This window comes from Trichosurus vulpecula, chromosome 6 (assembly GCF_011100635.1).
Source record: "Trichosurus vulpecula isolate mTriVul1 chromosome 6, mTriVul1.pri, whole genome shotgun sequence".
Classification (NCBI taxonomy): Eukaryota; Metazoa; Chordata; class Mammalia; order Diprotodontia; family Phalangeridae; genus Trichosurus; species Trichosurus vulpecula.
In genome coordinates, this window is record NC_050578.1 from 82949035 (window position 1) to 82962211 (window position 13177).

At 39.8% G+C, this 13177-nt stretch overlaps 1 protein-coding gene across 1 annotated transcript in view; it reads right to left on the reverse strand.

Annotated features, from left to right (window-relative positions):
* The window catches only part of AMBN (ameloblastin), a 37678-nt gene extending 24792 nt beyond the window's left edge, over positions 1 to 12886 (reverse strand). The window contains exons 1-3 of the mRNA XM_036764978.1: positions 12663 to 12886; positions 12062 to 12226; positions 5399 to 5510 (exon numbers count right to left, since the gene is read on the reverse strand). Coding sequence (XP_036620873.1) covers positions 5399 to 5510; positions 12062 to 12226; positions 12663 to 12886 — 501 coding nt within the window. The remainder of the gene's footprint in view (positions 1 to 5398; positions 5511 to 12061; positions 12227 to 12662) is intronic.
* Between the last annotated feature and the right edge of the window lie 291 nt (positions 12887 to 13177).

Below are 13177 nucleotides of genomic sequence, written 5' to 3' on the forward strand. Positions count from 1 at the left end.
ATCAGGCTAGGTCTATTTCCTTCTAAATGGGAAGTAATGGTAGCCAAGCCCATGTTGCCATGATGGTAAAAGATTTCCCTAAACTTCTGAATCAGGAGTTTAACTGACCCCTTTAGCCTTAAGCTCTGTTAGTAGAGTAGGTCTATGCAGTCTGCAGGGTTTTTTTTTCATATTTTGTATTCTTGTCGTCTGAACAAAATTCCTTTTTCTTGTATTTTGAAGAGCCAAGGGAAATGGTGGAAAGAATTAGAGTTTTTAAGATGAAAGTTTCAAAGTTTTATAAGGATGTATTTTTATCTAAGCATTCCCAGTTCTGGCCAATTGAGAGAGACAGATAAGAAAGAATGATCCCCTCCCACACCCATCCCCTTTCACCTTCTGGGAAGTTTATGGCATTGGAAGCTAAAGAGCTTTGTGCCTCTTTGTGGTTCAGCAATGACCTTTTAATGCAGTTCTACAAGTTGTGAAATATCCCAGTAATTTTTTGGGGGGGGGGTAGCAGAGATTCATCTCCCTAGGATTGTTTTCTTCAAAATTTATTTTAATTTTAATTTATGGAATAAAACAAGCATTTCCTTAACATAATATAGTAAAAAAGATGATTATACATGAAACTGCAAATCTACTATGCACAACTTGCTTTTTCTTTCAAATGCACAACAGAATTATCATATGAACTTCTTTTTTTCTCCTTTTTTCCCTCCCTCCACACCCAGAGATGGCTACCAATATATATATATATATTATAATATATACATACACACATACATACATATATATATATAAAACTATTCTATACATACTTCTATTTATCAGTTCTTTCTTGATGCAGATAGCATCTTTCTTCATTTGTTCTTTATAGTTAATTTGGATATTTATAATAGTCAAATTATTTGCTCAATGTTCTCTTGGTTCTGCTGATCTCACTTTTCATTATTTTATGCAAGTCTTTCCATGTTTTTCTAAGCTCATTGAGCTCATCGTTTCTTATAGCACAGTAGTATTCCATCACAATCACATACCACAACTTGTTCAGCCATTCCTCAATTGATGGACATCCCTGCAATTTTCAGTTCTTTGCCACCACATTTGCCACCAACATAGAGATTCTTTTCATTTTCCTCTAATCCTCTTCAGCAATAGACCTACTAGTGGTATTGCTGGATCAAAGGATAGTTTAATAACTTTTTGGGCATAATTCCAGATTGCTCTCCAAAATGGTTGGATCAACTCAGAATTCCACCAACAATGAATCATCGTCCCAAATTTCCCACATCCCCTCCAACATTTTTGGATTGTTAAAAGTAGAAAATTTATAGAATTTTCATATGAATGTACCCAAGCCTCTCACTTACCTGTCACTGGAGAGTGGAAGATTTAAATTTTTTTTAGTATTAAAGGAACATTTACAATTTGAAATTTGATCTCTGAGCCCAAAGCTATCGCTCTCATTGAAATTAAATTCCCCCTCAAACCTGATAGAATAAACCATAGGAATATATGTGTTGTGCAGATAATGAGAACCTTGTGAATTCTAACCTAATATTAGAGTAATTTGAAAACTGCCTTAAAGAGCAACTACAAAATACAAAGCAAAATCATGATTTTTTGAATGTTTTCTGTAAAGCTCGCATCCAAAAATAATAACACTTTTTGTATGAGCCTTGTCCAATCTACTTGAAAACTATCCCGTGTAAGTCAACTTTAATTTTCATAATGTGATACTTCCATTAATCTCTTTGCACTGTGACTTTTCATTCGTCACTGTCTATACATCCCTATTCATTAATTATCTTTGATAAGCTATAAAGAAGTGAAGAGAATCTTCATATAATCTTCTTTTGAACAAACTAGATAACTTAAAAGTGATTCATTTACTAATGTATAAGAAGAAACAATATTAATGATTATAGTTATTCACTCTTCAAATCCCTAAAATTACTCATGACTAGAAAAAGTATGACTCGTGAAAAGTCAGGCAACTTCATGCATGATAGTATAATTGGTCGATGACACTTAAGTTTGAACAGCTAAGTATGTGTATATGGGAGGCTATGGCCATTTGTTAAGAGGATGATTAAAAATTGCTTATATAAAATGGAAATTATTTGGGGATTTGTCATTATGGAAGTTACTGAAAAAAAATCATAAGTCGGTTAGTACCTGCCAGGAGTCAGAAAACTGGCCCACAGGTCAACTCTGGCCTGCTGTTGCCTGTTTTTTGTACTGTCCAAGTGGGTCAGATTTAGCCCTGGGCTTGTAGTTTGCCAATCTTCAGATTCACTGTAGTTTTTTATTCTTCCACCTGCTAGTTGGATAATGTTGAAAAATAAGGCAAAATAATGAAATAACAGACCACTTTTTCATCTGAGTATGATGCGTTTGTCAGTTGTGGTGAGACTTTATATGTAAGAATTCTCTCTTTCCGAGCCTTGAATCTTTCCACTTTAGAACATTGGGAAGAGCTATCCATGAAGCTCTAAGGGGACAGAACCAGAGACCCGAGACCATGAGCATTGCTAAAAACATTTTTGCATTAAGCCACTTAGATTAATACTAACCAGTGCATTTCTGGTTTAAAATCAACTACCACGCACTTCCTTTCTGTATAAAATCCTAGAATGTTATTTTATTAATTACTGATGATTGATGTTTTTATCAGAATGTGTTAAACTAGGAAGAAGACTAAAAGCTTTTAGAAAGACTATGTATATGGTTAATAAGCATAATAGATGAATATTTTCAATATCGCACATTTATAAAAGGAGTTGTGGCCCCCTAGAACTGAGAAATCAAGAAGTGGGAACTCACTTCCATTTTGTTGCCCTCACATTCCCACTTCTTGCTTTCTCAGTTCTAGGGGGCCACAACTCCTTTTATAAATGTTCAATATTGAAAATAATTATGCTTATTTAATAAGCTCAAAAGCTCTGGACCAATTGTGTGCTTTCATACAATGGGAGCAGCAACCCCAGGAATCCACAAATCTGGGCAGATGAGACTTAGTCCAAGGGAGGAGACTGATTGAGTGACCTCTTCTACCTCTTAGCAAAGCTAAGTTTCTTTCTTACGGTTAGCCAGGCACAAAAAATTTGTTTGTTCCTTGTCCATTGTCCTGAATTTGGAAGTCATTTACCTACTACAAAACCCTACTGGCGAGCAGAAATGCTAGGCTATGTGTTTGTTTTATTTAAGGTTTATAAACAAGGAGAAGGTAAGAATGAGAGGAAAAGTTTGATCCATAGAAGTTGATCTGGGGGACTTGAGACTAATTTATAACAATTATGAATTGGGGATTCAGAAGAACAGCAGGATTCAAGGATTTAAAACATAGACATTGTCCTTAGGGAGGAGAGGAAAAAAATCAAGGAGGAGTCTCAGGTTGAGAATCTGGGTGATTGGAAGGATGGATCTATCCTCAGCAGAAATAGGGAAATTTGGAATAGGGATTTTTTAAAAACATGCATTCCACTTTCGATATGGTGAATTTGAGTTTCTTATGGCACATTTAAATAGAAATAGTGGTTGGAGCTCAGGAGAGAAATTAGGGCTGGATAGATAGTTTTGAAGCCCTGATAAGATCACCGAGAGAAAGACTATTGAAAAAGAAGAGGAAAGTGCCCAGGATACAGTGTTGAGTTATCCTCACACTTAATGGGTTGTAGAAGGATGATGATCCAGGAAAGGAAACTGAGAAGGAGCAGTCAGAGAGGTATGGGGAGAACCAGGTATGTTCAATGATATCAGCTTCTTCAAGAGAGGAGAGTGTCTAGGAGCAGGGAGTGGTCAAGGGTGTCCAAAGCTGCAGGCATATCAAGTAGAATTGAGAGTAAGAAAAGGCCATAGCATTGAGACAGTATGGTGTAGTGGATAAAGTGTTGAATTTAGAGCCAAGAAGATCTGGGTTCAAATCCTACTTCTGATGTTCATTAGCTGTATGTCCTTGGGCAATTCACTTAAAATCTATGAGCCTCAGTTTTATCCCTTTACTTTACAGAGTGCAAACTGAAATACGAAATATCGATGAATTATTAAAATAAGGAATTTAGCGCATTAATTATCAGTAACATCAATAACAGGCCCATGTCTTCATTTTTGTCTTTATTTGGTGTGATTTTCTCTTTCAGCTCTTCCCTCAACACACATACATTTGGTCATATATTATGTGATCATAGCAGTTTATTGTATGTAAAAGAAAATATAGACAATCTTCCGTATGAGTTGAGATGATTACTGCTTGAGTTGAGATGATTAAGGCTTATAGGAGGAATAGAAGGAAGTTTGGTTCTCAGACCAATATGGGCAAGAAAGGCAAGAAACCATGTTTAGTTGAGTCAACTCACTGCCCTCAAGTGATATCCTTGTTGAGGGCTGGGCTCTCCCATCTCAGCTTAAACCATCTCAGCTTCATGGATATGAGAATGTGAGGTAAATAAGACCTTCCCCTGGCTCACCAATTTGATTTGGGACAGGATTCACTGGTAGCTTCCAGGACTCAGCTGATTCTGGGCAACTCTGATTGTCTTCCTTTAAAAAATCTGCTTCTTATTGGCCATGTAAATTCTGGATGCTCACCTCTTGACTGGAACTGCTCACCTTCTGAGTGACTACAAGTCTGAAAACATAGACAGTGTTCCTTTCATACTGTTACATGGCTCTGGTCGTGCTCCTATTGCAAATGACTCATCATGAAGTGTGTGTGTGTGTGTGTGTGTGTGTGTGTGTGTTTGTGTGTGTGTATCATCCCTTTCCTGTAGCAGCATCTCAGAGTTTGCTTGGCAAGTCTCTTTTGAATATCATCAGGGGTCCCCACTGACCACCCTCTCCTCCTGGATCTTGTTTCATCCAAGATCAAATATAAATTCATTTTTTAATACTTTTCACCACTTAACTGCTTCCTACTTTTCCAGCCTGCTTACATTTGACCCCCTCCCCTGCCCCATTTCCCCTCTACTCTATGACCAGTGATGCCAGCTGACTTGCAGTCTCTAGAACACTACACTCTATCTCCTTTTTCATGCCTCTGCAGTGGTTTTCTCTCATGCTTGGGATGCTGTCCCTCCTTATCTCCACTTGACTTTCTTTAAGACAGCTCAAATAATTCCTTTGCAGGAAGGCTTTCCCAATCCTCCCAGACTCTAGTTAGTACCTTCCCTTCTTACATTACCTTTCATCTACTGTCTCTTTTCTCCCTGTCCCTGTTTACCTCTCCTATGCCTTCTCCTATATATCTAGTCCTTATTTACATCTCCTCTCCTATTAGAACATGAGGGCAGGGTCTGTTTTATTTTGATTTTTTTTGTCCTTGTATCTCTCATGCTTAGCATGGTGACTGGCATATGGTAAGCATTTAGTCAATGTTTTTGACAGATTGGGTTTTGTGACAATCTCCTCTTACCTGATTTCCTTGAGCACCATTAGAAATTAGAAAAAACATGGGTGCTGTTAGAAAACTGACAGCACTAGAGATGACAGCTGACAATCTGATATCAAGGGACAAGGCCAAATACCTACAAGACAGAACAAATTAACCCTTAAAACACAGCTGTCTTGGGTCATTTAGTTTCTCATATCAGTGTACTATGGCTCAGTACAATTATTCATGTTTATGATATATACCTGGAAGCCAAGTAGATACAAAATGTACAATTGCCCAGGTGATGATTGGCACTGGGTTAGCCCATGCAGACATTTATCTTAGGCAGGTGCTACTGTTGGAAAATGAAGGGAATCTTCCAGAAGGAGTGGGGAGAGATGAGGCTGGATCCCATCTGGGAAATGGCAGAGTGTTTTCAATGATTCCCAACTGCTCAGGGCTTCCCTGCCAGGCTGGCAGGCTGCTGTAGCCTGCCTGGAACATTGACCTCTAGGTCACCATCACTCCTAGTCTGAGATCCAGTGGCGATCATTGCTGGCATCTGAAACTGAGAAGGACAAATGATGCAGAACAAGACAAACACCCCAGCCAGAGCCTAAAAGGAGAGAGGGGAAAAGATATTCTATACCCCCCACCCTTTCCCAATTCAGTTCATGGCACCCTCACCGTGGGTGAATTGCGAGTTTTCCTCTCTGGACACAGCATAAAAGAGTGCCAGGAAGAGACATCTTTATGCCAAATCATAGGTAACCCAATGGAGAGTTGAAAAATTGTAGCTAATTGGTGTAGGGGATAGAAGGCTGGATCAGGAAGACCTGAGTTCAAATCTAGCCTCAGATACTTATTAGCTGTGTGGCTCTGAGAAAATCATTTAGCCTCTGTCTTACTTTCCTCAACTGTAAAATGGGGATAATAACAACACCCACCTCACAGGATTCTTGTGAGAATCAGATAACATATTTGTAAAGAGCTTAGCACAATGCTTGGCACACAGTAGAAGCTTAATAAATGGTTGTTACCTTTTCTTCCCCTTTCCCTGGTGGATATAGTTAAGCCATGGCATGCAACCAATGATGATTTATGTGCAAGAAATGCTCAGCACAGTGTGTGGCACGTAGTAAGCATGTAACAAGCGCTTTTTCATTCATTCATTAACTCAATTCATTCACTCATTCATTCATTCATCTACTCATTCATTTGTTCATCCAATAAGTGGTGTAAAAGACATTATTGAGGTCAGGTATGAGTGCAAAAGGAGGTGAGCTAGTGTTAATCATAAGAAACAACTGGTGGAGAGCCTTTGAACTACACTGATTCCCTTGACATAGTAAACAAACTAGGAAAAGCCCTTAAAGAGAGTGATCTCTCTATAAAATTGATGGAAAGAGATGCCTGAGAATAGCACAGGATGAAAATAAGTGAAGGACTTTTGATCCTTATGGTGGAGGCAGCTTGTTGTTTGGTCATTTCAGCTGTGTCTGATTCTTTGTGACCCCATTTGGAGTTTTCTTGGCAAAGATACTGGAGTGGTTTGCCATTTCCTTCTCCAGCCCATTTTACAAATGCGGAAACTGAGGCAAACAGGGTTAAGGGACTTACTTGGGGGCACACACTAGTAAGTGTCTGAGGTCAGATTTGAACCCAGGAAGATGGGTCTTCCTGATTCCAAGCCCAGTGCTCTATCCATATCTAGTACCACCTAGCTGTCCAATATAGGCAGTATCCATTGTCAATTAAACCTCTATCTGCCTTTGATGAATTCAATTGCCCTGAATCCAAAAAAGTGCATCCTTGGATATTAAGGGACTAGAGGTTGGGACTGCTGAGCCACTGTCAATGACATTGCAAACACTGCACAGCACTAGAAAAGACAAACGTCCCGATTTTCCAAAGCAGGAAGAGAATAGACTTTGTTAACTTTAGACCGGATTACTTTGTGTCTATTCCTGGAATATTTTAGAATGTGTTATTGAGGAGATATTTAGGGGACATTGAAATAAGGGAGGCCGTAGTGATCATGAAAAGCAATGTGACTGCTTTGAGAACTTGTCATGTCAAACTGACATTCCTTAATGCCTTTTTGGGGGACAGGGGGACAAGGTTACTCAATCATGAGCACACTGTGGATAGAGTTTATCCTGATTTTTCCAATATTCGATAAAGTATCTTATGCTATCTGTAGGGAAAATAAAGGGTGATGTGGGCTAGGGACAATGCCATTGGGTGGATTTGAAATGGTTTGTTGGCTGGACATAAGAAGTAGTTTTTAATGTTCCTGTCAACTTGGAAGATCTTTGGTGGGGTGTCCCAGGGATCTGTGCTTGGCACTGGGTTGTTTAACATTTTTTCTCACTGATTTGGATAAAGAGATAGATACCCTCATTGTCAAATTTGTAGATGACACACGGTTAGAAAGGATAGCCAACAAAAAGATGGATTCTGGATCCCAGAAAATTCCTGCTAGACTAGAACCTTGGATGGAATCTAATAAGGTGAAATTTAATTAGGATAAAATGTAGAGTCCTACACTGGAGTTTAAACAATCAATTTTATAAGAACAAGGTGGGGGAAGCATGCTTAGTCAGCAGTTTGTCTTTAAAAGAGTTGAGGATTTTAGTGGACTGCAAATTCAATATCTGCTTACAGCATGATATAAAAGCCAAAAAAGCTATTGAGATATTGGACTGCATTGCGAAATAAGGCTTTCAGAAATTAAAGAAAAATAGTGATGAGAGTTCCATTGTCCTCTACTCTCATCAGATTTCATCTGGAGTTTTTTGTTCGGTTCTAGGTATTGTATTTTAGGAAGGGCATTGATAAGCTGGGCAGCATCCAGAAGACAATCAGAAAGATAAAGGATCTTTTATCCCAAACGTCTATGGTTTGTTTGAAGGAACTGGACATGCTTAGGCAGGAGAGTGGGGGATGATAGCTGTCTTAAAGTATTTGAAGGTCTTCCAAATGGAAGACCATATGGGAAAAGGATTGATAATAATAGAATTTATGTAATGCCTTAAGGTTTGCAAAGTTCTTTATATATCTTATCTCATTAGATCCTCACAACAACCCTGAGAGGTAGGTATATCCTTGTTTCACAGATGAAGAAACTAAGGCAGGCAGATACTAAGTGACTTGCTTGAGGCAACACAGCTATTAAATGCCTGCAGTAGGATTTGAACTCAGGTTTCCTGACTCCAAGTTCCACACTCTATTCACTGGTCACCTAGCTTCCTTTATTGTTGTCGTTGGGTCATTTCAGTTGTGACCAATTCTCCATGACCCCATTTGGGGTTTTCTTGGCAAAGATACTAGCGTGGTTTGCCATTTCCTTCTCCAGTTCATTTTACAGATGAGGAAACTGAGGTAAACAGGGTCATACAACTAGTAAGTATCTGAGTCTGGATTTGAACTCAAGGCCTCCTGACTCCAAAGTCAGCATTCTATCTACTTTCCCACCTAGCTGCCTAGTTTGGCTCCCTCAGTGTTCCCAAGGGGGAAGAACAAGGAACAAGGGGTAAAAGGTACAAAGAGGCCAATTTTGGCTTAATATCAGGAAAAACTTTCCCATAATTTGAGTTATCCCAAAGTGGAATAGAGTACCTTGAGAGATCCTAGGTTTCCGCTCATAGGAAGTCTGTAGCAGAAGCTGGATAGCCACTTGTTAATTTGATTGCCACGGAAGTCACTTTGGTGGTAGTGATGGGTGCAGTTTGTACTGCATGACTGCAGGGCTTTCTTCTGCAAGTCTGTGATGTGAATCCATTGAACTACCAAGATAAACTGATACGGACCAAGTCATCAAGAAATGGTTGTCATACTTCAATACTGAGTATTTTGGGAAGCTGGGCATCACAGAAAATAAACAACAACCATCATTCAAAATGTTTAAGTTAAAGATGATTTTGGCTGTCAAAGGTATAAGATTTATTTAACTAGAAAATTCACTTATATAAAATAGCTCTTTTGCTGATGATATGAAAGAAGTCAGTCATTACTGCAATGTTACTGACTAGTATATTAGTATGAAGTCTCACTTTTCAAATGACTGTCTTGTTTCATCTATGGACAATGGTAATCTATGAACAAGGACTGTCAGACTAGGTTGATGTGTTGGTTAGTTTTGTGTAATGATTGTTTTCTCCTCTTTCTCTTTTACCTTCTCTAGTGAAGTGAGAGAGGGAAGATACACCTAAAAGTTTCTGTTTGTTATTCAGTTGTTTCAATTGTGTCTGACTCTTTGTGACCCCATATGGGGTTTTCTTGGCAGAAATACTGGAGTAGTTGGCCATTTCCTTCCCCAGCTAATTTTGCAGTTGAGGAAACTGAGACAAACAGAGTTAAATGACTTGCCCAGGGTCACACAGCTAGTTAGTGTTTGAGGCTGGATTTGAATTCAGAAAAATGGATCTCTCTGACTCCAGGCCTGGAGCTCTATCCACTACAGCGCCACCTAGCTGCCTCATCTAGAAATTAAAATGATATAAAGGCAAATGATGTCATTAAAAAGAAAAAAATTTAAATAGACCTTTAAAAATTATTATAAGGAATAGCTATCTGGGAAGGAGGAGGAAATACAAGAGGAAGTTTAAAAGCAAAATATGTCAATAAATTTTTTATAGAAAACAAAGAAGGGACTTGTTAGTTTCTACTGTAACCATATCTCTAAGTAGGGCAAGGTGACTGGGGCTTTGTCCCAGTGTGTCAAAACTTAGAGGGTACTAATAACATTTGTAGAAACAACTAAGCATAGTGTGTAGTAAGAATAGTTTTTTAAAATAGGAGGCATATGGATGGTCCTTTTGCTCCCTTCCCCTCTGGGAATGTTCTATGTGAGCTTTTTTTTTTCCACATTCTGACTTATCCAGCCCTATTTCTCTATGGCAGTGATTCTCCCAACAGTTGTATTGTTTTCCGGGGACCTCCCCCATGAGAACCACACTTCTCCCATTGCCCCTCAACATTTGAGGGCATGTTTCATTCAACTTCCTCCACGTGCAAAAATTGCTAGTTAGGCCTCTGACCACAGTCTTATCTGGATGCCAGGCACCAAGAGCTTGTGTCACCTTGGTTCTATATGCAGTTCTGTTTCGGGTTCGTCTTTTCCTCTATCTCATGCCTCAGTTTGCAAAAGAAATGATGTTTCTGGCTATATGCAACATTGCTATTTCAAATTCAGGTGTGTGTGTTTTTGAGTTACTTTTTACATAACATCTCCCTGAGCATAATCTTCCAACAAATCCTCAAAAGCAAGCCGCAACCTACCAATGTTTCTCCAGGCTATCTGGTCAGAGTCAGCAGACTATGATTTAACAGGCCTCAACCCATGAGGAGAAAATCATATCCTGTTTAACTCACATGTCTGCCTGGTAGGCAAAGTCTGAAGGCACCAGCGGTATAATTATCGGGAAGAAACAAAGGGAAGAAAACCGAGAAGGGGGCAAATTTTCTCTCTTCTAAAAATCAAAAGAATCAATTTGTCAGCAAAATGCAAAATGTGTCAGCAAGTTAGTTTGCTTTGAATTTTATCAGAAAGAAAGAAACATTTTAAAAGGAATAATAGAAAAACACTAGAAAATGAAATATACATCATGAGATAATGGAAACCCATGAGGTAAATCAACTTCACTGCATTTCTTTTTTTTTTGGTAGTCCATAATAGTTCCTAGGGTTAGGACCAGTCTAGTCTTATATTTATCAAATGACTGTCTTGTATTTGGCTAAAATTTTCTTATCAAAATGAATTCCATCCCTCCATTCCCTAATGAGTTTATCTGTGTGCCTCAGTTACTCCTCTAGGGCTTGCTGTTTGGTAGGGCTGGACTGAAGGTCACTTTGAGTTCTTGCCAAGTCAGCACATCAACAAGGACTAGGAGCCTTGTATGTGCCAGCCTCTGGGTTAAGTGTTGGGCATAAAAGGTGGGGGGGGAATCTCCCCTCAAGGAGATCACATGTGAACAGCTATGTACATACAAGATATAGTCAGGATAAACTGGAGATGATGCCAGAGGAAAGGAATGAGTATGAAATGGGACTGGGAAAGACTTCTTATAGAAGGGGGATTTAGCTGAGATCTCAAGGAACCTAGGGAAGCTACTATGCAGAAATAAAAGTGGAGAGACAGAGAGAGAGAGAGAGAGGCAGAGAGAGAGAGACACACACACCACAGAGACAGAGAGACAGAGAAAGAGACACACAAAGAGACACAGAGACCTAGAGAGAGACAGAGAGTGGTGGGGGGAGGGAGAGGGTGAGGGAGAGGGAAAGGGAGAGGGAGAAAGAGAGGGAATATTCTAGGCACAGGAGATCCCCAGTGAAAATGCATGGAGTTGGGAAATACGTTCTGAGAAACTGGTGGAGTAGGTCAGAAATTTCCAGGCTTTCCAGATTTCCTTCATAGACAGAAAATCACCATGAAATGAACACAGAGCAGCAAAAACAAAGGGTTAAAGTAATCGTCCTACTAAGACATCTCGAGAGGACTTCAGAGATGACTCTAGCAGCTGATGTTTGGCCTGAGTGATGTAAACTGTCCAGGCCACTTCACTGAATCAACAAATAGCAGGCCCTGAGGAGGCAGACTAGGCCTCAGGAAATGTCACCTCAGGAACTTTTATGTCACAAACTTTCATTTAAGGAACAGCAGAAGCTGATCCAGGGAAGATTAAAAGACCCCTCTCCCCCTACCCCAGCTGTTTCCAGAAACCAGGCCCAGTGGTGTTGACCAGACTTGATAACAGGATAGTGTGGCTGGGGCTTAGGGAAGAAGGAAAGGAGTCCTTCAGTTTGAGCCCCCCGACAAAGTGGAAGGTGAAGTGTCTTGTTTGAGGAATATCAATGAGGCCAGTGTCGCTGGATCAAAGGGGAATAAGTTTTAAGGAGGCTAGAAAGGTTTGGAGGGCTTTGAAAGTCAAACAGAGGAGGTAATAGGGAGCCACCTGAGTTTAGTGAGTGGTAGTGGGTGTTGACATGGTCAGACCTTTGTCCTTAGGAAGATCAATTTGTTAGCTGACTGGAGAATGGATTGGAGTGGAGAGAGCCTTGAGGCAGGGAATCGAACCAGAAGCATTTGAAAAATTAGAGGATATCAGATGTCAAAATGTAGCTATTATTGGTGTCTACAGACACGTCGTAAACTGGTCAAGGCTGGAATGATAATACCATTCACAAGGTGTTTTGCAGGACCTGTGACAGTTGGGTCATGTGGCCAGAGAGAAGGATAGCTGCTGGAGACCCCTTATGCTCCAGTGACATGAATAAATGAAAAAAGTATTTACTAAGCACTTACAATATACACACTGTACACACTGACACCCTTGTGAGGAAGGGCCCCAATGTGTTGGATGGATCTCTTCTGATGGGTTTATGGGAAGACATGGACAGGAGCCACACAGGAAAGATAGGCAGAGATGGGTTACAATCTGCATTGTTGTAGGTAGTATTGCTGTTGGTAGTATCCACATCAATGGAGATCGCACATCCAGTTGTGTGTTGGGTACCTGAGCACACCATGTCCTTGGAGGCCTCAGTGAACTCTCAGCTGTGTTTGTGAATGCCTGGGCTACAGGAACATGGCATGCCTTACAGAGATCATTCTTCATGTGTATTGATATAGTATATATTAGTTATAGACTATTGGCCAATTGTAGGGTTTCTGGTCATGTTACATTGACAGATAGGGACATGGAACTCTAACTGCTAAATCCAATGGTCTTTGCTCAGTCCTCATTCTACTTAACATTTCTGCAGCTTCTGACACTGTTGGTGACCCCTTTCCTAGGCAATGTCTTCTTCCTCGACTTC